General features: G+C 41.0%; 4 protein-coding genes across 5 annotated transcripts; 2 read left to right on the top strand and 2 right to left on the bottom strand.

Annotated features, from left to right (window-relative positions):
• Positions 1–6,960: 6,960 nt before the first annotated feature.
• Positions 6,961–10,249, bottom strand: tmco1 (transmembrane and coiled-coil domains 1). Its single transcript, XM_030433075.1, has 7 exons — positions 10,015–10,249; positions 8,914–8,991; positions 8,762–8,821; positions 8,624–8,670; positions 8,381–8,448; positions 8,077–8,221; positions 6,961–7,429 (listed from the first exon to the last, which is right to left on the bottom strand). Exons 1-7 carry the CDS (start codon positions 10,082–10,084, stop codon positions 7,331–7,333), a joined length of 567 nt encoding a protein of 188 aa, XP_030288935.1. The 5' UTR covers positions 10,085–10,249; the 3' UTR covers positions 6,961–7,330.
• Positions 10,250–11,106: 857 nt separating this feature from the next.
• uck2a (uridine-cytidine kinase 2a) lies at positions 11,107–18,073 on the top strand. The gene is made up of 7 exons (XM_030433074.1): positions 11,107–11,313; positions 12,677–12,836; positions 12,940–13,036; positions 14,472–14,614; positions 14,863–14,960; positions 15,070–15,118; positions 16,915–18,073. The coding sequence occupies exons 1-7, from the start codon at positions 11,209–11,211 to the stop codon at positions 17,049–17,051; spliced, it is 789 nt and encodes a 262-aa protein (XP_030288934.1). The 5' UTR covers positions 11,107–11,208; the 3' UTR covers positions 17,052–18,073.
• Positions 18,074–18,164: 91 nt separating this feature from the next.
• Positions 18,165–21,186, bottom strand: aatf (apoptosis antagonizing transcription factor). Of its 2 annotated transcripts, XM_030433072.1 has the most exons (2): positions 20,835–21,186; positions 18,165–20,774 (listed from the first exon to the last, which is right to left on the bottom strand). In XM_030433072.1, exons 1-2 carry the CDS (start codon positions 21,115–21,117, stop codon positions 19,465–19,467), a joined length of 1,593 nt encoding a protein of 530 aa, XP_030288932.1. In that variant the 5' UTR covers positions 21,118–21,186; the 3' UTR covers positions 18,165–19,464. The 2 variants fall into 2 exon arrangements, with proteins under 2 accessions (XP_030288932.1, XP_030288931.1); XM_030433071.1 differs by having other exon boundaries at positions 18,165–21,186.
• Positions 21,187–22,079: 893 nt separating this feature from the next.
• On the top strand, positions 22,080–24,540 carry magoh (mago homolog, exon junction complex subunit). Its single transcript, XM_030434042.1, has 5 exons — positions 22,080–22,288; positions 22,649–22,707; positions 23,069–23,179; positions 24,009–24,091; positions 24,323–24,540. The coding sequence occupies exons 1-5, from the start codon at positions 22,198–22,200 to the stop codon at positions 24,420–24,422; spliced, it is 444 nt and encodes a 147-aa protein (XP_030289902.1). The 5' UTR covers positions 22,080–22,197; the 3' UTR covers positions 24,423–24,540.
• The last annotated feature ends 22 nt before the right edge of the window (positions 24,541–24,562 follow it).

The following is a 24,562-nucleotide window of genomic DNA, read 5'->3' as shown; positions in this document are numbered from 1 at the left end:
CATACGATACTTCTACTGTAGTTAATCATTCCCGGTAATAAACCGCAGGTATCACGAAGGTATCCTTCCGGATTTCAAAGTAAAGGTTTCATTATGATCACGCAGTTGCTCTTATTTTCTCCGTTCATCCGGTCATTGCGGAACTGACGATGCATTCAGGTGCGCTCTCAGACAATGGGAGATGGGAGTAGTCAAACCTGGGGGGACTGTGTCAAGCAGGCGCCATCTACTGGACATTAGGGTTGATGCACTTTGCTTTGTTAGTGCAATATAGGCCGCTCTGATATCAGAACTATGTACCGATCCCAACACAAACATAATGCGAGAAAATATTATTCTTATTATATATTTATTATAAGTCATAAATGTATGTATTTATGACTTATCATAATATTACATCACTGACTTCCTCATGCAATTCCCATGGATCGTGACTGACTATGAATCAGAATAAGAATCAGAACTCCTTTATTGGTCTTGCAAATGGGGATATTTGTGTGCCACAGCATCCTAAGGACAGTTCAATTTAACAATAAACAATAATAATAGTACAAAATAAATAATATGATAAAAAAGAAAGAAATAGATTCCTATATATATAATATGTACAAGTGCCCCGTCTCTTTCTGTGACATCACCCCCATGAATTCATGTGATTTCATTCACATTTTTTTTTTTTTTTTTTTTAAACATCATTGACAGGTCACATTTATTTCTTCTTTTTTTTTTAACATATCTTTATTACTTTTTCAATATAAACAGGAAAAGCTTTGTACAAAAGCATGAAAGTGCCTTATACTACACAGAACATGGTGAACAGACAAACAACCACAACAGCAACAAAAACCCACACTGTGAAAGAAAGAATAAATAAAAACAAAATAATAAATAATAATAAAAAAAGGGAGGGGGGGGATTAATGTGAAGTACAGACATGTAAGAAAGAAAACTTAAAGAAAAAAAAAAAAAAAGGGGGGGGACCAAAAACAAAGCAAAACCATAAATTAATTATTAAAAGCTCAAATTTGTTCATGAGTTAAAGGGATACGTAAGCAGTTATTCAGGTATTACAGCGTTACTATGGTTTCATTCACTTTTAACTTCATTCATTATATGTCAAAAGTACAGAACAGAAATCAATAACACTTGAGCTGAGGTGTCCAGATTACCTGAATTCACCAGATTACAATATTAAAGTAATATAATCTGATTACATTCTGTTATTATTGGAATAATAACAAATAAAGTCCAGAGAAATGAAACATCAATAAAAAAGACCTTTGTGAATCATAGTAACAATTGTTTATCAGTTAGATTTTCCCTTTTTTTGGGGGGGGGGGGGGGGGATTTTATTGGATTCAAACCCAAGGGCAAAGATAAACCCTCTGCTCACAGGAGGCTCTGCCAACTAAGCTAAACACACTTAATTGATCATTGGATTTTCTGGTTGGATCAAAGTAAACCACAAATAAGTCCCGCCCACAGATTTTCTGACGAATGGAGGAGGTGCTCGCCAAAAGGGGCGGTCTCACTCGTTTCCCGCGCGAAGTTAGTGTATTTCCCTCCAAAACTGTATATGCCTATATTAATGCTGACTGATTTTCTCTCTGGTCGGAGCAGCTCTTCTCTGAGGACACAAACATGGTCAGTAAACTGTTTTGTATGAATCTGCTTTATGTGTACAGTTACCTGCTCAATACAGGTGTATTCATGTCTGTGTGGGGGGTATATATATATCAGTTATTATTTACTGATCTCAGGTAACAAGCCCAGGTGATGTTCCTTCATATATCAGCGAGCGCCACATAGTAACTACCTTCATGCGTTGTCTAAGCCTTTAAGTTCTATGTATGTGCGGGTTAAAAGGAAGCCAGCCTCCCTCTCATGTCGGTGAGATTTGTCTTTGCCTCAAATGTTTCTGAAATAACTTTGAACAGGAAGCTGAAGACGTCTCATTTAACTGTTAAGTGTTGATGTCAATTCGGCTCGAACATAATCCTTTTATTACATCCAATTAAATCCGCGATGGACGTTATGTTTTGCTCAGTGCTCCAAACCTCCATTGTGCTTTTGGTCGTTTTTTATCTCTGCCGTGTTTATTACATAAATAATGCACAGTTAGTTAAATGTAGGTCGCTATCTCAAAACAGGTCTGTAGTTTTGGTAAAATCGGCATGAAACATTTCTGAAATGTATTCTTTATAACGTCATGAAGTCTGGTAAGCTAATGTTTGCTGGTCAGTTAAAGTGAGTGGTTATGATCGCTGTTAGCTAGCTGACTATTAAGTTGTTGGAGATGCACTGCACAGTTTGGAAACACGTTCGCAGCGGCTTAGCTGCCTTTATTAACGAGAAAGGACACATTAATCTTGTACTCACACTATAACAAGCTTATAAAGACGTCTTAGTCATTTCATCGTCGTGTTTTTGCAGTCAGGTTTGCATGTTAGCTAACGTGTGTGTCTGTTGGAGAGTGTTTGCATGACGCCATTATGGTGCTGTGTAATGTTAGCATCTTTACAGCTGAATATCAGAGTACAGCACAGTTAGCTAACAGGCTCCATGTGTTGTGTTTAAAAATGTCTCAGCATTCTAGTATGTCAGCATCTAGAAGGTCATTTTGAGCAGCTAAAGTAGTTTTTACACACAATATGCAGCCTCATTGTAGCCTGCACAGAATGTATTCAGTGTGTTTGTCTCAGTTCTGGTTTAATGTGTTATTTAATCATTGCATTGACTTCCTGTGTGTCAAAAGATTGACTTTAAAATCATATTACTCAGTGCCATAAAGGACTAAATGTTCTCAGGACTCAATACATTTGGTTTACCTTTAAAAAGCACATTTTTTCAAATCAGATTATAGTAGATTTTACAGTGCAGAGTGATGCGAGACTCCTGAAGTGATGATATGCACATGGTTACAGACTCCTATATCATTCTTTATTATGAAATGGTAATTCTGTATGAAACCCCCTTTTTGTGGGGATGAGGGGTGGTACCGGTTTTGTGGTACGTTTCTATCCGTAATTACTATCGTATGGAGAACTATTGGTTTTTATTATGTTAAACTCAATAAACAGATTGTAAAAAAAAAAGAAGAAAAAACAAATCCCCTTTTTGCTGGATGTGTCTGTAATCTGATTACATCTTCTTTTTTCGTGTAACAATCAGAATAGATATACACACCACACACGCAAACACACATATGCATGTAGTCATCATGTTATATTAAAGTTCTTCCTCCTCTCTCCAGGTGAACAGTGGGACTTGTCTTCAGCTTCAGGTGGAACAGCTCTGACCTGTATGGTGATCAGACCTGGAGAGGAGAGACACCTGGTCCAACAAGGTCAGTGCAATGGAGGTGCAAAACTTAAAAGCAAAAAGTGTGAGATTTGTCAGTTGCTGTTCATTAATACTTTAGGATCAGTAAATGATTCTAGAAGATAGTTGAGTCTTATTCACAGGTCGCTGAATACTGACAGTTTGTATTGGCAGAAGCCACTAAAATGTCTCTGTTAGGACACTAGTCTTTAAATTGAGTAGTATTTTAAATGTTTTTTGTTCACTGAGAGGAAATATAAACAGTCTGTCTGTTTAGAACGCCTGCATTTATTTGATCTCATTTATATATAATATAAATGATATAATCATATTTAATTTAACATGTATATCTCCACTGTTCAGCCACAATATTAAAACAGCTGACAAGTGAAATGAGCATTGATCATCTTGTTACAATCAAATGTTTTGCTGGGAAACTTTGACTTCTGTCATTTCTGTGGAGCCTCTTTGACAAACACCACCCACCCAACCACACCCCCTCATGGCAAAGAACCCAAGGTGTCAAACTGGCCTCCTCATTCTCCAGATACCAATCCAATTGAGCATCTGTGGGATGCGTCAGAACTAACTCCCATCCATGTTGGGGCCCCCGTGGATCGTTCTTGGCTCAGACTGCATCCAGTGGAAGCTCAGTTGGATTGAGATCTGGGGAATCTGGAGGCCAGGTTGACACCTTGAGCTCTTTCCCATGTTCCTCGGGTCGTTCGGGTCGTTGCAGGCACATTATGCTGCTGGGGGGGCACTGCCATCTAGGAGTGCTGCTGCCATGAGGGGGTGTACTCGGTCTGCAGCTGTGTTTGGGTGACTGGTGTTTGTCAAAGAGACATCCACATGAATGCTAGGACTTATAGTTTCACACCACAACATGGCTTTGGAACACAATGATCCATGTTATTCAAAACCTCCACGATGACACACAAAACCTCCACAAATACACAAAAACCTCCACAATTTAAGAAAAAACCTCACACTAATGCACACAAAACCTCCACAAAAACACGCGAAACCTCCACAAATGCACACAAACCTCCACAAAAACACACAAAACCTCCACAAACCTCACACTAATGCACACAAAACCTCCACAAAAACACACAAAACCTCCACAAACGCACTCAAAACCTCCACAAAAACACACAAAACCTCCACAAATACACAAAAACCTCCACAAATACACAAAAACCTCCACAAATTCAGAAAAAAACCTCCACAAATTCTCCACAATGACACACCAAAATCTCCACAAATATGCACAAAATCTCCACAAATATACTCAAACCTCCACAAACACACACAAAACTTCCACAAATACACACAAAACCTTCACAAATACACAAAACTTCCACATATACACACAAAACCTCCACAAAAGCACACAAAACCTCCACAAATTCAGAGAAAAAACCTCCACAAACGCACTCAAAACCTCCACAAAAACACACAAAACCTCCATAAATTCAGAAAAAAAATTCTCCACAATGACACACAATAATACACAAAATCTCCACAAATATGCACTAAATCTCCACAAATATACTCAAACCTCCACAAAAACACACAAAACCTCCACAAACGCACTCAAAACCTCCACAAATACACTAAAAACGTCCACAAATTCACTAAAAACTTCCACAAAATCCCCACAAACCAGCACAAAGAGACGTGAAACTACCACTGCTCTTCTTTCTCATCTTGCAGGTGACGAGGACAGGAAGGCTCTGCAGCGGGTGATCCATCCATCCACAGAGCATCAGTGACAGAGGTGAGAGGTGAGGTGTCTGCTCAGAGCTCAAAGAATACTGAAAAAGACTTTAAGAACCGGAAGTAACAACTGAAGTAGCTTCTGTCTTCAGACTGTGAGACGCCTGATCATCCTCAACAAAATATACTGCTTTGGTTTCTGTCCATCTGTGATGTAGCATTAAATGAGTGAAACCTATTTTACAAGCCTGGTGTTGTCAAATGTTTTCTATCAGATCAGTAGGAAATGTGTATACACACTCTCGGCTGTATAGACTTCAAACACAAGAGCGCCACTGACCATCAGAAGCTCCCGTGTTAAATTCTAAACTTAATGTCAAGAGGAGAGCAAACACTACCAGTTTTCTTAAGTCAATCTAAAACCATACATTCAGGGTCAGTCTAATGTCCATGGCTGTCGGCCATTTTGTCCCTCTCTCTCACACAGAGAGACCACAAGTGTCGCGTAAAATAGTAATGAAGCATTTAACTGATTGTACAATAAATATCAGCATTATTAAATTATTTAGAGTCTAAAATAAACTACATTACAGTTATTACTCGAAAAGTACACAGTAAGAGTACTCCATATTATTCATGCAAGTACTAAGTTCAGTAGTGTATGAATCTTGGACTATTTATGGAAAATAACTTCTTTATTCCACATCAGAGTTGGTTGAAATATATGTGCTATTGTTCAATGTTAAGGATTTTGACACAGGATTACGCGAAAAGTACACGATAAGAGTACTTCATATTATTCATGCAAGTAGTCTAGGAAGTGCTCGGTTCAGTAGTATATGAATGTTGGACCACTCATGGAAACAACTTTGAAATCAGGAAGGATACCTTTGTGATACCTTCAGTTTATTCCCGGGATTAATTACTGTAAAAGTATTGCATATTTCATGGGTCTGATCGTGAGACTTCAGTCAAATTCACTACCAGCAGTGATACCCAATTATTCCTACTGTACCTGTTTGTTGAGATTTCACAATAAAACACTCAATTGGGAGTCTGCTTTGTTTGTTTCTCATGTTTTCTTAGGGGGCTTTTCTAAGGTTCATCAAAATACTTACCAACAGATACAGAGACAGTTTTTTAAAGTCCATCCGCACACTTAACATCAAAAAGCACTAAAACTACATTCAACACCGCTACATATTTTGCACACCATTAGTACAATACATATTTTATTTATTTATGTATTTAGATATATATTTATTCTGAACTCCAGATTCTCACTAAACCCTAGATTTAGATACATATATATTTTATTATTGTGACATTCTCGTATGTTTTTTTGTGATGTCGTTTTGTATTGCACTGAATTGAGATGCACCTGTGATTTCATTGTCAGCTGAGCCTACAATGAAAAAAAAATTCTATTCTATTTATTTTATTTTATTAATGGTTGTTAATAGTTGTTGTGGTCGGTAACTCCAAATATCATCTCCTATCATGCATGAAATCCAGAAATAAACTACTTGTTCTTGTATTTTGACTTTCTGTGTAAAGAGCTATACGTTATTCTGACTTTGACCTTTCACCAAACGAATTCCTTCATAGGTTAGTTCATCATTATCATTCCATCTTCTTCCTGATGTCTTCCTCTATCACAGGTACAGGTTACATTCCACTGCAGCAATGTGGAGAAATCTCACCTCGAAATCTGAAATCACGCTGACATCACTGAGCGTGAGTGATGTCCACGAAGCTCCAGGAAGTCAGAGTTGTAAAAGAAAAAATTCTAGTGAGGGGTCTGAGCCAAAGATGAAAGGCTGCATGTGGTTGGAATATCCCTGTTGGTTTGTTTTTTGGGGGAAGAAAGGGACAAAACTAATTCAATTCCTTAAAAGAATGAAAATCACAACAAAATATTACCATAAAACTTTATTAATATGTAAGAAATGAGGATACGTACAATAATACTGATGAAAGGATCAGATCTTACTGCCAATTAAATCATTAAAATCCCAAAACAATGCGCGGCATGTACTGAATACAAGGTATGCATTTGTATCCTTTGGTAATCAACGTAATTGAGAACAAATTATTCGTCTTATTTCTAAAAGTTAAATAAACAAAACATGAATGAGAAATCGAACACGGGGTAGTGTAGCTGCGATAGAGAATACGTGGCTCCAGTTCTGCGCGAGCAGTTGTGTCTGTGCTCTGATGAGGCAGCCGTGACTGCACACGGTGGCAGCGCAGGAACAGCAATGTTGAGCCGGTGTGATGATGATGATTAGGAAAATTTAGCTGCTTGCGGTGGAGGTCCCAGGAAGCCTCCAGCCTGTTTTGTTGCAGCTCTGGAGGGTGCGAGACCGAGCATCTTCTGGATGTTCTGGAGCGAAGACACAAAACACTTTTTGGTTTCGAAACAGGAAAAATATCTTTTTTGAAGAAGACAGAATTAGTCTCTACCTAAAGAACAGAAGGCCTGTGAACGACTGGGTATATTAATGATGTGATTAAAGGTGCAATGTGTAAGTATTTACTCCCTCAGTTTTTATCTACTCAGCACCAGGCCGATGGAAAGTTGGGTGAAGTTTTGTAGTCCGTAGTATTGCAGATGTTTGCTAAGGCTTTTAGCTTAACATCTAGAACGAGGATTTGGCTTTAAAAAGGCTGTAACTAATGTATGTTTAAGTCAATTTGGGAACTCAGTGCTTCTTAGACTTGGATTACACCGGACGAGCCGTATGGAACCATTATCTTTTTCCTTTTGTACATTTTAAATCAAGTCCCCAGCTACTGCAGTTGTGTAGGAGAATGCTGAAATGCTGTTTTGCTGTGAGGCTCCAGAAACTTCAGCCACTTTTCCATCAACATTCTCATTGTGTGAACATATTTGCAAATTAGCATGCCGACAAACTGTAGTGTTGGCTCTCAAAAACACCCTGATTCCCAAGCCATGCATCTGTCCAGTGATCTACAGTAAAAGGCATCAACCCACTCCGGATGTCAAGTTGTCGCAAGTGTCGAGGTTACCTGTCTGATGGACATGGTGCAGAGGATGTAGAGGAAGATAAAGGAGCAGTCTGTAAAATCCTCGCCCAGCAGGTTGCGGTGGGACAGCCCCTGGATGTAGGACAGCGGCACGAACGGCAGCTTGGCAACTACTCTTCCATCAAAGCTGAACAAAAGAGACAACAACACATACAAATATACATTTTGTATTGCTTTTTCAGTGACCAACACAGATTTAAAGTCATCAACACTCGACCTTTTCTCCTTTTTTCTTTCATGTAGTTTGACTTTTAATGAAAAGGTGAAAAACATGACGTGAACTTACATGGAGTTGAACATGCCCATCAAAGCTGTAAAGCAGAAGCCGATGGCGAACATGGACTTCATGCGCACCTACAAACAAATAGGATTAAACATGAAATTTGATCACATTTGACTGACAGGGTGGGACATCACAGTACTTTTTTATATCAATGATGTAAAGGTTTAGTTACGCCTGTTAATATCTCATTTCATATGAGAGTATATAAACAGACTCATCTCTCGGCTCAAACAAAATGTCTCTCACCATCGACAAGTCTCTGTTGTTGTTCTTCAGTTTCTCCTCTTGTCTTTCTGTAATACATTCAGAGGCATAAATCACTGATCAGTGAACAGTGTCCCGTGTGAGGAGGAGGTCTGTTCACGAGTGTGTCGAGCTTCTTACCAATTTTCTTCTTCTGTTGACGTCCTGCAGATTCTGTGATGGTTTCCTTTTTCTTCTCAACTGATATGATAAAAAGAAAACACACAATGAATTAAACAGTTCAAAGAGAAAGATTGGAAACACTGGTCGAGGTTCACGCATGAGCCGCTTACGTTTTTTGCTTTGTTTTTCCACTTCAGCCTTTAGCCTCTTGTACTTTTCAGTGCGATACACTAAAACCCAGGTAATACCTGAGCAGAGACAGGAAAGAAGAGGTTTGTTTGTAAATGTGATTAAACTTCTGGACCAGTGCTACTATGACAACATACTGCATATTGTGAGATTATATACATTTGTCTGATTTATTTTTTCTCAGGACCTTATTAGATCAGTAAACAGCACTTTTCACACTGATAAATACGTTCAGATTTACTCGAGATTATGCAATTACATTCACTGTGTACATATCACTCACTCCAGGAGCAACACCAACATCCTTGAGCGGGGCTGTTTATTTGTTAACATTGATCATAAAGCAGTTTCCTCAGTCAGACGTTAAGCTGCACTGAATTCACAGTCTGTTTTCTTGAAACATCAAATGCACATGACATTTAGCTAATTTAAAAAATAAAAGACATTTTGTTATACTGGAATTCCTGCATTAAGGAGTTTTACTCAGCCACTGAGCTAAAGGTCTTGTAGTTCCCCACTAAAGCTGAATCTCAAGCAGGGGGAGGATTACAAAAGTTGAGTGAGTTTCAAAACAACATAACACAACAAAACTGGGTGTCAAGGCCAGTTTTGGAAGCTTAAATCAATAAGAAGGAGAGTCTAAATGCCAACTAACAAAGTCATATCAACTTATTCGAACAATTAAACGTCTTAATAAATAAAATAATGAATACAACTTTTCTCCTCTAATTAAATTGGCTCAATGCAGACGAAGATTTTTCCCACAGGGGATGAACAAAGCATTATTTATACCTGCATTAAGACTTTAATTGTGTTATTATTTTAACCGGAAGTTGTATTTCTTGCTCTGAATGACATTAGCAAGCATTAGCTTGGTTGGCTAATTTCACTCGCTATCAATCTAACTGCCCATACTCGACAGCATCAAAATGAACATTTAATAAACATTACAATATTAACATGACAGGGTTTCTCAGCAATGTAATCCAGAAAAGTGTGACAATAAATCGTAAAAATGACTTTCTTAGCCGATAGTAAAACACCTTCTTGATCGAGCAGCCTGTCAGCAGGATTTCACTCACCTTCGGCTAACAGCGCTGTACAAACGGAAATGAACACAATCAGAATCGTATCAGCGAACATGGTGCTCATGGTGGTCGTGTCCCGTTGACCCGAACCGCAGTGACAAAACAATAATTAATTCGTGTTAGAGATTAAATCCCGAGCACATTACACGGTTCACTCTCAGCCTCATAAGGCTAGGTCAGCATTCGTGAGGGGGTGTGGGAACTACTTCCGGTTCACCGCCGGCCTCAGCAGGAAGTTGGGACACTCATACGGCACAATACAAGTGTCCCATTAAAAAACGACTGATTTTAATATAATTAACACTGCGTCGTAGAGATGCTTTTTTACATGCCGAGATTGAGTTGTGAGGTCGAGTATTGTGTTTTATTATATTCCGCATTACTACTTTTGTCCTCCTTATTCAATATCTAAAATAAAATGAGGAGAACAAATTTGGTGGTCTGAAAAATAATTACTTTTTTTTTAAATACAAAGAAAACTAGGCTAGTTCTGGTCAATGAACAAACACGTTACCAGTATTTTATGGGATAAAAAAATATCACTATCTCATAGTGCAGACATGAGGTATATATATATAAAAATATATATGAATAATATCTTGGTATATATATTTTTATCTCAGAAAAGCAAAGCTAATCCGTTGTTTTAGCTAGTAGCCTTTTCAAAATAAAAGTAAAAATTGTACCTCATAGTTATAACCAAAATTAAGCAGTAGCCAGCAGGTGGTTAGCTTAGCTTAGCTTAGCTCATACATTGAAAGCATGGCTTGTCCAAATGCAAAATCCACCGAATAAAAATCTCTTAAACTCAATAATTTACATGTGACATCTTGTTTAATTTGTACAAAAACTTTAAAAGTGAGATTCTGATGTATTTCTAGTTTTGTCTTTCTTATTTCATTTTTTTAAACGACAACAAAATCTGAGCTAATTCCGCTCTTGAAATGCAAATTTAACAAACATGTTATCAGTATTTTGTCTTATAATGTAAGCCATGAAGTTCACCTAAAGTTTATTTTAAAAAATACAAAAAAAGAAGCTTTGTCATCATCATCATCATCATCATCGTCCTCCTCCTCCTCAGCAGCAGCAGCAGCAGCAGCAGCACCATCATCAGATGGGAGGAGCGCACACACAGTGCAGACAGCCCCGGTGTGTCAGAGGGCCGCGCCGCGCTGCAGATGAAGCATGCCGGCCGACAGCGAGACAAAGCCAGGTGACCAAGCCGAAAATGAGAGCCATGACCGGCAGCCGTTCCTCATCGGCGTGGCTGGAGGGACAGCCAGCGGAAAGGTTGGTGTCTATATTAAAAATAATATCAAATGATTTTTTTTTTTTTTATTTCCTGGCGTTTTGTTGTATTAGTCGACACATATGGATATAATGTGTGTGTGTGTGTTTTCTTTTTAAAGGAAATTCAGTGGATGACGTGTTTTATTCTTCTGTCGGTCAACGGTATCTTATTTATCTCAGTTTGATTAGTCAGACTGACTGTGTTGCTTGATTGTGGTGTAGGCCGCTCTGTGCTGCATACTAAAGCAGGATAACATGTGCAATGTCCCTGAAAGCCTCTTCAAGGTACATTTAAACTGAAGGACTTCATGTATCCATATTAACATGTCACTATTATTTATGTTCAGTGGACATAAAGGCTGGCAGTGAGACGTCAGTTAATCAGCATCAGCTGCACAGGGTCTGCTTTAAACTCATGCTGAAAACCAGACACACATAAAAAAAAAACACATTTACAGATCTTTTAAAGCTCAATGAACTCCCCAACTAATCAGAATCTGGCTTTTATATGAAGGTGTGATGCTGTCAACAGAGGATGTATTTATAAATATACAATATTCAGAGGAAGAATGTGTGGATTTGTGTTTTTTGTGACACACAGCTGATGTAACAGCTGTCTGCCTGCGTGTCACTCTTGATTTCCATTTCACCTCGTTTCTCAGGCTACCTCACTGGCATCAGCGCCACGAGAGACCGAGACATCTGCATCATCGCCCTCTGTTCTGCAGCGTTTTCGCAGGTTTTTCACAGGGCATCAAAAAAGTGTCGTCAGATCAGAAATCCGGCGCATTCGTTTTAGGTTTTTCTCTCTGCAGGGTAAAGGTTGTTGTCAGGATGCGCAGCCCCCGGGGCGAAATCAAAGTCTGTTTTTATTCTTTTTATTTCTTGTGACAAATTTGGTTATCGAGCAGTCCCGCCTCCAGGCTGCAGTGTGTGACATTTAGAAAAATAAAACCTCGATAAGTTTAAACCTAGAGGAAGGTGGTTAAATCTTTTCCTCCATTGGTCATGCAGGTGATCGTAAGGTCGGTGTTACAGGTGATTACATCAACAGAAGTTAGGCTGTGGTTCAGCAGACGGTTGTTTTTGTGGGTTTTGACTTCCTGGTACTACTCACTTTGTTCCCACAGGAGTAACTGCTCACAACACCACCTGTTCTCTCACACTTTATCTGAACAGGGAGTAAACATGCATGTGACTGTTCGTGAACGCCTCTTTCTGCTGGGTTCAGTTACAAATCCAAGTTCACAGCTTTGAATACTGACCTTTTTAATACCGTTTGTCTTGAACAGAGAGGAGCAAAGAATTTTATCACACCGCTTGTTGTTTTCGTCTTCTTCTGTTTCTTCTTGTGCGTCTGAAGTCGTCAGTGTGCAGCAAGATCATGGAGCTGCTGGGCCAGAACGAGATCGACCACCACCAGCGGCAGGTGGCCATCCTCAGCCAGGACTGCTTCTACAGGGTCCTCACGCCGGAGCAGAAGGCCAAGGCGCTCAAGGGCCAGTTCAACTTTGACCACCCGGGTACGTAAAGTCTGCAGGCCTCAAAACCTGCTGCGTGAGGAACTTGGTGTGGGGTTTGCCTGATGAGATCTGAACTGATCTTTGCTCTTTCCTTTCTGCACAGATGCATTTGACAACGACCTCATAATCGCAACTCTGTGGGACATCAAGGAGGGGAAAACGGTGCACATCCCCGTTTACGACTTTGTTTCCCATTCCAGGTGAACGCACAGGCGACATTAAAGGCGTGTCTTTGCATGTTTCAGTCCACGCTCTATTAAAAAAACGTCTGCAGTGCCTCGTGATGCTGCAGCAACATTAACTTTTAAAAGCAGACATAATGTCCACTGTGTGGGATTAATTACGCTACCTTTTTTTTTATGCAAATTGATTTTCATAGCTTAATGGAAACCGATGGCTGGCTACATGGCAGGAAAAGCTCTGGAACATGATCATCAGGAATACAAAGTACATGTAAATCGTAGTAAACGGACTAAAACATGCAAAAGTACTGGAACAATGAAACAATGTCAACACTTAAAGGGATATTCCAATGTAAATTTAATCCATCAAGTTAGTAGACCGCTAATTTACGGAGTTTTATCAACCTCAGAAACGACCCCCGACAACAATACACTGCAGTAAATGGATCCAAATATAAACCGCCACCAGAAAGCCACAAATAATGCTCAGAACAGCACCAAACTTCAGCAACAGTACAAATAGAGTCTCAGCACATAGTCCGGGGCATCTAACCTCCGCTAGCTTAGCTGGATTTCTACTGAAAAGCTGACTAAATTTACCACTCTTCTGCAGCAGCTTCCTGTTGACGGGAAGTCCCGACGAGTCGATTACCGAGTGCAGTAGAGTTCCGTGGCTCATGGATGAAAATGTATGATTATGACTCCATGGAAAAGCAATCAAAGTTCATATGTGTCTTACCTGCCAGTTTATAACAGTTATTATCGAGAGCGGACAGGGAAAAGAACGGAATTGAGCATTTCTAACCGCACTCGGTAATCGTCGCGTCGGGACTTCCCCAAGCCCGGAAGCTGATGGAGGAGAGTTGAAATCTGTTTTTAGCTTCCCAATAGCTTCCCTAGCTAAGCTAGCGGAGGTTAGATGCCCCGGACTATGTGCTGAGACCCTATTTGTACTGTTGCTGAAGTTTGGTGCTGTTCTGAGCATTATTTGTGGCTTTTTGGTGGCGGTTTATATTTGGATCCATTTACTGCAGTGTATTGTTGTCGTGCGGTCGTTTCTGAGGTTGATAAAACTCCGTAAATTAGCGGTCTGCTAACTTGATCTCTCGAGAGGGAGTCTAACACAGTTTCACGGTGATTTAGACCATGGATTAATCTTACACCGGAATATCCCTTTAAAGGAATATTTCACCTTAAAATGCTGATGGAGAGTCGGATGAAGTTTTATAGTCTAATAATTTAGTGTTTTTTTTTTCTTTTGGTTGTTTTTCTGGGCTTTTTAACAAATCCCCCATCGAAGTCAGTTGTTTCCTTTTAAGGCGGCTAATGTCATTGAACATAACACAGATCTAAAATAACATTACTGAGTCAGTTGTGACCACAATGGCTGCTCGTCATTAAAATGTAACATGTGCCCGCTTTAAGTTCTGTTTTTCATATCGAATGTCGTTAGGAAGGAGGAGTCTGTGACGGTGTACCCTGCTGACGTGGTGCTCTTCGAGGGCATCCTGATGTTCTATTCTCAGGAGATCCGCGACCTTTTCCAAATGAAGCTGTTTGTGGACACCGACGCAGATACACGACTCTCCCGAAGAGGTGAGACGCACAAGCATGACTAGACACATCGCAAACATACAAGGGCGGTCTGGCATTTTTGAGGACAGACCTTTTTGAGAAGATGGATAGCACTAATGTCTGAAGGGTAAATCTGAAGCTACTGCCAGCAGGTGGCTAGCTTAGCTTAGCTTAGCCCATAGATTGAAAGCAGGGCTGGTCCAAATGCAGCTTTAAAAGTGACACATTGTGCTTTGATGCGTGTGAACCCTGGTGTCATTTTCCTGCAGTGCTGCGTGACATAAGTGAACGTGGACGGGACTTGGAAAGCGTCCTAGCACAGTATATTACTTTTGTCAAGCCTGCGTTTGAGGAGTTCTGTCTGCCGGTAAGTGCTTTTCCTACAAGTGACACCACTCGGATCAGTTTGCATGCTCGTGTCCCTGAGCGTTGACTCATCGCCAAATCTTTTCTCCTTTTTTATCGCCGCTGTTTAGACGAAGAAATACGCAGACGTGATCATACCGAGAGGAGCCGACAACCTTGGTGAGTATTTATGCTTTTGCAGTTTGGAGACTCGATGTACCTGTGAGACGGTGTTGAAGAAATTGAAAGCAAACATTGAACGGTAGTCTAAACAGCGTTATCATGGAGGACACAGCTGTGTTTGTTGTTGTCCTCAAGCTGGGAATTGTTCTCTCCAAACTGAGGAAGCCAGAGCCTCCTGCTGGGGGACCAAAACAGATTTTGTCTGTTGATTTGAGAAATTGTCTTTTAAACTGTCCAAAACAAACTGCTGAAGAGAAAACCGATCTGTAGATGCTGTCGCTGAGCATGTTGAAGCAGGACACCTGCTCTGATCCAGATCCATAAACTGATAAAACTACAAGTTTTAAAGTCAGAGTTGCAGCATTTTGTATCCGTCGCGTGATTCTCCATGTTTGCCGTGATGACGTTCGATGTCCCCGCCAACCACTGTAGTCTAATTTAGCCTCCTTTTTTAATGCCGTTTGTTACCTCATGTTGTTTTCCCTCCTCTGTTTGGTTTACTCAGTGGAGGCTGTCCTGCCGAGGGTGTACGTGTGTGTGTACTCCTGCTAAAGCGGTATCATTTTTCTTGTTGACTTCTCAAGCTGTGCAGCGAGTACCTTCCGATCGACGATTGACTCGAACGTGGCATTTGAGCTAAATGCTAACATGCTCACAGTGATGATGCTAACTATGTTGATCAAGGCTACCTCAGTTTAGCATGCTAGTATTTGCTAAGTGGCACACGAAGTTCCACAGAGGCAGATGGAAATGTCGCAAGAGTTTTGCAGGTATTTTGTCATAAAACACATTTTGACCTGATGACAGCGCCCGGTGAAAAGTCAGAGGATTAACAGATTCAGCAGGATTCCCTCTTTGACGACAATGAATGTGTGAAAGCTTTTAAAAATATTTCTGTCTGGACCAAAGTTGGTAGACCGTCGGACCAAAAGTTGCCACCGACACCGTCTGGTTGAGGAGAGATTTTGTACGGAAGAGGATTAGGGCCACATTTTTTTTTTAGTTCTGACTTTAAAGTCCGAATTCTGAGATTAAAGTCTGAATTCTGGGATTAAAGTCCGAATTCTGAGAAAAAAGTCTGAATTCTGAGAAAAAAGTCAGAATTCTGAGAATAAAGTCAGAATTCTGAGAAAAAAGTCAGAATTCTGAGAATAAAGTCAGAATTCTGACTTTAAAGTCAGAACTAAAACAAAAAATTCACATGTGGCCCTAATCCTCTTCCGTAATTTTGTCTGCTGTGGGGGAATGAAAAAAAATATTTATAGTTGCGAAAAATCTATGTTGTTGCTCTATTTGTAAAACACTTGCAACATATTATTGCATCATTTTGTTATCAGACTGTGAAAGGTTTTTTATTTGGGTTCACGCTTCACAAACGGAGCAAGAAAATGTTATGTCTTCCTTCCATCTTTGTTTGGGTCAGGAAAAAGAAGTGCTGCTGGAAAATAGGTCCTTTTTTCTTTTTTTTTTTTAAATCATGCAGCAGATGGAATATTTTTTTCATACATATGGTTGGAAGAGTTTTTAAAGAATCAACTAAAAAAGAGTATTTGGTCACTGTCTGCTCATCCTCATCCTGATGAGAGATCGAGTGACGTTTCGTAGTCCGAAACATTTTTGAATCTTCACAGCAAAACGTTGCATCGTTCTCCTGAACAACTGAAGGAGCAGAATATAAAAAATAAATAAAAACAAAAGCTCATGTGGTGAAGTCCACGTCTTTGAAGAGATGTCATGTATATCCTTTTTTTTTTTTAGCACTAACCACACAGTCTCTTTGTCTCTCACTACAGTTGCCATTAATCTCATAGTTCAACACATCCAGGATATCCTAACGGGCGGTTTGACCAAACGGCTGAACGGATGGTTCAACGGTTACGGGACGACGAAGAAGCAGCCGAACATGGAGTCCAGCAGTCGGCCTCACTGAGCTCAGTGCCGCCCTGACGAGAGGACGGCGGGCTCGCCTGGTCGCGCTGAATACACGGCTGCTAACGAGGCAGGAAAATCAAAAGGCCGACTTTTGATGGGATTCTGCTCGGACTGAAGAAGTTAATAAGGAGGGGGAACCAGTCGTTTGTGGAGCTGGTTTAAAGCTGTTCAGTTAATATTTTCCTCTTTTCGCTTATGTACTGTATGAGATTGAACAGGGAGAAATACACCGGGGCTCACTCGTAGTTTCATTTTCAAACTGCTGCTTGCCTTTACAACAGCACTGAGGAGGAGAGACGAGCTAAAAAAGCAGCTATGGTGTCTAAAAAAAAAAAATAAAAACACTTGACGAGCCTTTAACCGTATAAATCCAATAAATGCAGTGTAGCTACACGCTGTGAATGGCAAGGCCTTAGCCCATCACACCACAGTTAAAAGGGCCCCGTCTGACGAGACGACTAACCTTTATCAATGCAACTCCACTCCATCTTTTATTTCAAGCTCCATTCTGACGTTTGTGTCACGTTTGCCCCGGCATCCACTCGCTTTGTCTTGTGTGACTCCACCGATCTGAATTAGTTATTAGTCAAACTAGACAACCGATCCCCACCTCAATCTGTCCGATGTTAGACGACATCACCAAAGATAACGATCTGTACCGTCTCTGTGGACGAATTGTGTCAAAGTTGTTTATGTTCATGTGATAACTGACATTAACTCATTTGAGGTGAGAGCAGTTAATTTGGCCTTTTGTTGAAACTGAATTACCACAAAGTATTATTTTAATTTTTTGTGTTTGATTCCCAGAAACTTGAATCTTTTGGATGCACATGTATGCAGGTTTCATTTAAAGAAGTTGAACCTTCACACTGACAAAAAAAAGTGTTAAAATGCTTTTGAGAATGTCCTGAAGTACAAAGACAAAAAACCCCCAAATGTAAACGTGTTCTGTAAGTGTTTTCATGGAGTTTTGTTCATGTGTACATTTTTTTTCTGAAGATAAATTTCTCAGGTACTCTTTGTTTGGTTTGAGTTCACACATCTGTCGCTTCTTGCAATTTGATTTGAAGAAAGAAATACACATCTATATGCATTCCTGGTTCAGTCATCATCCAATCAATGTTCTGTTTTTATTTGATTTGTAGAAAAGGTTCTGCATCACACTTGCTTTAAAGTTTACACGTACTGTGGAGTGATGTAGTAGCACTCAGGGCTGCAGAGGGCTAATGGAGCCGACAGTGCATGTGATGTCCCACATCCACAACACAACAGGCCGATTCTAAACAGGACTGCAGGTTGTACTGAAGTGTGTTCACACTGGAAACGTGGGGAAATAAAAGTTATCAAAATGTCAGTGTGCGCACTGATGAGAGAGAGAAGCCTTGATTTTTCTATGTGCTGTTGATGGACGCCATTCTCCTACAATGCACAGAGGAAATGAAGGAGCTGCTAACTGGAAAAATAAACACAGTGAGTGACGCAGTTCTTGCGTCGTGAAATTACGACTTAAAGGAACGGTTCGCCCCAAATTAAGTAACGATCGGTCATTATCTCCTCACTGAAGCATTGTTCTCCTGAACAACTGAAGTAGATGGGGACTTGTTTAAAAGTGTAAAAGACACGACCTGAAAGAATGAACAGAACGACTCCCTGCAGCTCGTCTCGCGTAATCCTCGTCTCATGAAGCCCCGAGATCCCAAACTGAAACGTCTCCTTACGCTGTCGAGCTTCAGATGGGGTGTGCTTTACAGACCGGGGGGGGTGTAAATAATGCCTTCTCTAATCTGTTTGCCATCTCTCGGCTTCTAGAGAAGTGGATTACGCCAGACAAGTTGCATGGAGCCATTTCACGTTTGTTTTCTGTCCCCATCTGCTTCCGTGGTCCAGAAATGTTTTGTGAACTCTGACTCTTCACCTGCCTTTCCATCAGCACGAGGGGTAAAGAGATAATGACTGACTTTTTTTTATTATCGGATGAACTGTTCCTTTAAGTCGTCGTTTCACGGTGCAAGTACCATCATTCCCTGGTATTATAAAGCGGTAACATATTGATTGATTGTGTATCTCCTCCACAAACAGTTTACCGTCTGCAGCTACTATTTTCTCGGGAACTGGGACACAGCTTATAGAGAGCTCACACGTGAAAATAACACTCTGCACTCTGTTTTGGTGGAAACACTCATACTTCATCACAGATTGGTCATTAACAAACGACACATACTGACAATGACGCTCGGTATAAACAGGAGCGACAGGCGCCCAGTGAGTCCACATCCTGTCAGGTCAGAGCGCCGTAACTGTCTGGAGAGCTCGTCCCACCCGAGCGGCAGCCTGACGACACTCCTGGGCGTGAGGGATAAAAAAAAAAAAAAAAAAAAAAGGCACTATGTTTACGTGACGCCACCATCACATCACTCCCTGACGCCGGAGCTCTGACCGAAGAGGCCGCGGTACAGTTCGCTGCGGGCCTCGTCGCTCATGGAGCTGTGGTCGACGGGCGCCATGAAGTTGACCAGCTTGCTGTGGATCTGGAACCGGACTTTGCGGCCCTTGCTGGCTTTGGTGTCCACCTTCTTCTTGATCTTGCTGCGCAGCTTCTGGATGGCCAGCCACTGCCTGCCCATGGCCACCTGGTCGTTGGGGTCCGACGCGCTCGTCTTGCGCTCGATCAGCTCTCTGAGGAGCTGGTGGTAGAAGTCGTCGTCGTCGAATATGTCCTCGTCGAGATCCTTCAGGTGTGCGTTTGCCTTCAGCTGCTGTCCCGCCTCCTCTCCGTCCGCGAAGGACTCGGAGACGACAGCCGGAGCTTCCTTCTTCCCCAGGACTCGGAACTCTGAGCGCCTGGTCTGGGTTCGACGCACCAGCCTCTCGTTGTCCATCAGAACCTGCTCCACCTGTGTCAGTATGTTTCTGTCAAACGCTCCGAAGCCCTTGTTGCCTTTCCCCATCGTCAGTCTGGTTTTGTCGTGCCACTTCTGCAGCGTGGCGTCTCGATACGGCTGGAAGGCAGCGAACCGTTTGGCCATGAAGTCCGGATACTCTGCCATCTCCAGCTTTCGTTTGGGCGCTCTGACCTCCTTCGCCGACAGATCTTCCTCCCCATTCTCGTCGCTGTTTATCTCCTCGTCCTCGTCCGGCGCCGCTCCCAGAGCGATGGTCCTCGTGTCCGGGTTCTGGCACAGCAGCTGATCGTGCAGCTCCAGCAGGGATCGCTGGAGAGCCTTCAGAGCTTTGTGGGCGTTCTTCAGCTCCCCCGCCAGCTCGGCGCCACCCCTCCTCTTGAACTCTGGGAAGGTCTGCGGCTGTGGGAGCTGGTTGGCGGTCATCAGGGCTTTCTGGATTTTGATCCGACCCTCCAGCAGCTGGTCGTACAGGGCCAGCTGGTTCTTCACGGACTTCCCTTTCTCCACCTCCTCGTCTACTTTGTCTTGAGAGAACGTGCGGACGGTTTCCTCATCGGCTTCCATCTCGTCGTCATCATCATCATCATCAGAGCCCTCATCTTCATCGCTGCCTTCACTGTCCTCCCCTTCATCATCGTCATCGTCATCCTCACTCACTCCCAGGTCGTCCATGCCGTCTGTCAGCTTGCGGAAGTCCACTCCCTGAGGAAAGGTCAGGTCAGCGCCCTTCATCTTGGACAGCAGCTCACCATCTAGCTCTGCATCACTGCCCTCCAGCTCCTTCTCATCATCATCTTCTATATCTTTTTCATCATCATCTGCCTCTTCTTCACCTTCCATGCTACCATCCTCCTCCTCCTCATCCTCCTCCTCCTCATCATCATCATCATCATCATCCTCCTCATCAGATCCCTCAATCTCCATCAGCAGCTGTTTCCGAGAGACCTTCTTCCCCACGTACCGTCTGTCCGTCTCTGACAGCAGGACTGTGTTGTGCTTCCGCAGAGCACTGGTGCCGACCCCATCTTCCTCTTCCTCTTCATCGAATCCTTCGATCACTCTCGCTTTAGTGGCCTCATCTTCATCACCGTCCTCTGGATCAGCGAACTTCGGTAAAGGATTCAACAAATCCTCGAGCTCCTGAGAAACCGAGCCTGCCATGGAGAGACGTTTACAACAACCACACGTGTGCGTCTGTCGCCGGGACCGAACCACCGTGCGGGGAGTGATGACGTCAGTAAAGTGCGACGACCTTAATCCGACCAATCAGATATTTTCCCCGAGCACTGTCTCTCAGGCACAACCTGTCCTCAAACTGCATATGAGGGGTGGATGTTACACAAATTAACTGATAACTAACAGTGATCGATTCAATACGTTTAAATCTTAAATAAAATATAATTTAATGGGAATTGAATACAAGTTTTAATATAAAACCGCTACTTATCAACTAAATAAATCTTATTTTAAAATGAAGTGTCAATGCATGGAAATTAGATGCAATGTGACTTCTAACTATTACTCACTGATTAAATGTGTTTAATTTAATTTGGACTATTCATTCAAAAATAAGATGATTTATGTATGTATTTATTTATTTATTTATTTAGTAATCAGCAGCAAGACATTTAACTCTGAATAATAAAAATAAAATTAAAAAAATGCCCAAAAGTCAAAGGTGCACTATTTAGCTTTGGAAAACAAATTCACTCAGAACTCAGAAATGTGTATGTATTTTTTCCATAAGTTAAAACGCTGTTTGAAGCTAGAAGGGTGGCAGGGTCCGCCACATATAAACAAAGTAAAGCAGTATGAAATTGTGTTCTTTAAGGTCAGTTTATGTTTATGAATATCCAGTCATGGAAAACAAAGAGATACGGTTGATTAAGTTTGTTTGGCCAGAAGAAGAAAAAGTCAATGAAGATTTTTCTCTTCTAATTGAAATTTGTTCCACAAAGTTACAAAGTGCACTTTTAACTGACGAAGCACAACATTATAATAAATAGTGAGAAATGTCTGGTATTAAGTATATAAATGAAAGCTAGATGAGTTTCGGTAATGGTACGTCATCAGTACAGGCAGGACTCACCTGACAGACAAACCTCGGGGCACAAATCCTGCCTGCTTGCAAAGTGCCTCTCTGCGCATGCGTACATGAGTGGCGAGGCTCCAGGCTACTCTTGCTAGCTGAGTGTTGTTCCGCAGTCCGCACCAGAAAGAGACTTTTTCTGGAGAGTAAAGATGTCAACAAGTGACTTCTATTTGAGATATTATGTGGGCCACAAAGGAAAGTTTGGACACGAGTTCCTGGAATTTGAATTCAGACCTGACGGTGAGTTGAGTTTGGCGGTAAATTAGCAGACGTGTTAGCTTCCCTGAGTTTGAGCTAACGTCGTTAGCTACCCGGCAGTAGCGCTAGCTAGGCCTCAGCGGACTATTAGCGGGCTGCTAGCGCCAAATCCTCTCTTTGGGCTCTTAACTCTTTTATAAACAGTAAAAGCTAATGTTTAGACTGTGAACCCTAAGATATATGTGTTACTAAAATGTTTACAGGTGTTGAATAATTTCCTTCCGAGCGTTTAAGCGCCATGTGACCTGCAGTGATGGGAACAAAACTCACACAGGTTTTGTTAGAAGTGGTTGTTTCAAGTTTCTAATGTTTCCTTTAAAAAAATGTCTCGTTTTCTTTCAGGTAAACTGAGGTACGCCAACAACAGCAACTACAAGAATGACGTCATGATCAGGAAAGAGGTAACTGATTAAAAACGCGTCATGTACTTCTAATCAATAGCAGCACATGCTTGTTGGGGCTCTGTGGTAGTTTGGGCACAATGATAAATGTATTATATTACCACATAAAGGCACGTGTAGCAAAAGACCAATATATCGATCCACATTCAAAGAGTTAAATAATGTAGTAGTGTATTGGCCTTAACTGTCCATAGCTGCAGTATTGTTTGTTAATGAGGAGTGGAAGACATTTTCTTTCTCACTGCAGCAAAATACATAACACTAACATCGTACTGTGACATTAAGATGATACATATCAAAGATGCTGTATTAGAAGCAACATAAACTTGTGTAAAGTGTAACTCTCTGTGTCCTGATCCAGGCGTACGTACACAAGAGTGTGATGGAGGAGCTGAAGAGGATCATTGACGACAGCGAGATCACAAAGGAAGATGATGCACTGTGGCCGCCTCCGGACAGAGTCGGCAGACAGGTTTGTGACACCAAAAATGTGCCAGTCAACCAATTTATATCTTTACTGTTACACATTTTTTATCGCTTCATTTGAACAGAGCCAACTGCAACTTGAAACCCACTGGTTTATCATTGAATTCAGATTTTGTAACCTCATTAGAGAAGGTTTTGCGATTAGACACAATGTCAAATGTCTGCATGTCCTTAAAAAGCCTTAGATTCAGTTTAAAAGTACTTTGTAGTCCTAAATTTGGATTTGTGAGGTCTTAATTGCCACACAAATCTAATTTCTTTGAGTTATAATGAGTCAAGCTCTAGTGTTACATTTTTTTAAACACACCACTGAGCCTGAACGCTTTGTTTGTCTGTTTCTAATAGAAAGGAAGAAACAAATTGTTGAGGAAAAACTTAGCTAAAACTCACTCACTTTAATAATCATTATTCCAATATAAACTGACCTCTTAACACAACCACATACTGTATATACAACTTACCTGCAACACTTGGCGAAGAAAAAGATGATTTGTCGAAATGCTCGTCATAAACTTGGGTAAACATTTTCAGAAGTCTCAAAAATCATTAATGTAATACTTGTGGACAAAGTGAGAAATGGTGACTCATTGGTCACATATTTTGATGGATGTGACCAAGTTGTGATCTGATTTTATTTAAACAGGGTCACACATTTCAACAGTACTTGCTATCCTAACTTACTCCACATTTTGATATTTGGTAAACTTACTAATATTTTTTTTAATTCTTGGTCAAAATCATCTCTGCATTGATAAAATGCATACATTTTTATGAACCTTTAAAAATAATAATCTGTTTTGCCCTATTTTTCACAGGAACTGGAGATTGTCATTGGAGACGAGCACATTTCTTTCACAACTTCCAAAATTGGCTCCTTGATTGACGTCAACCAGTCAAAGTAAGAACTTTATGCAGAAGTTTTTGCAGCCCCCTGCAGAAAATAATGCTTACATAAGACACTTTGGGTGTAATTCGTCAAGAAAATGCCCGACAAATAGTGATCTGCATTCACATCTGGAGCATGACCATATCCTGTGTCCTTTATATGCCAGTATGGCTTTTAAATGGGTCTTAAAATTCATCCTGATTTGTTAAATTTACCTTGTTGAAACTTTGTATCGTGTTTCAGGGACCCTGAAGGTCTTCGGGTGTTCTACTACCTGGTGCAGGACCTGAAATGTCTCGTCTTCAGTCTCATCGGCCTACACTTCAAGATCAAGCCGATCTAAGAGTGGATTTGTCTTGTTTTAATTGCTTTAGCTGATGTTTTTGTTGTTGTACTACCGCATTTGTACATTTGCTTTTGGTTGAACAGTTTTTTATTTTAAATAAAGGGGTGAAAAGAAATTCCTGTCGTTACTTGTAAAGA

Source organism: Sparus aurata, chromosome 11, assembly GCF_900880675.1.
Source record: "Sparus aurata chromosome 11, fSpaAur1.1, whole genome shotgun sequence".
Taxonomy (NCBI): domain Eukaryota; kingdom Metazoa; phylum Chordata; class Actinopteri; order Spariformes; family Sparidae; genus Sparus; species Sparus aurata.
This window is presented reverse-complemented; position numbering and strand designations above follow the sequence as displayed.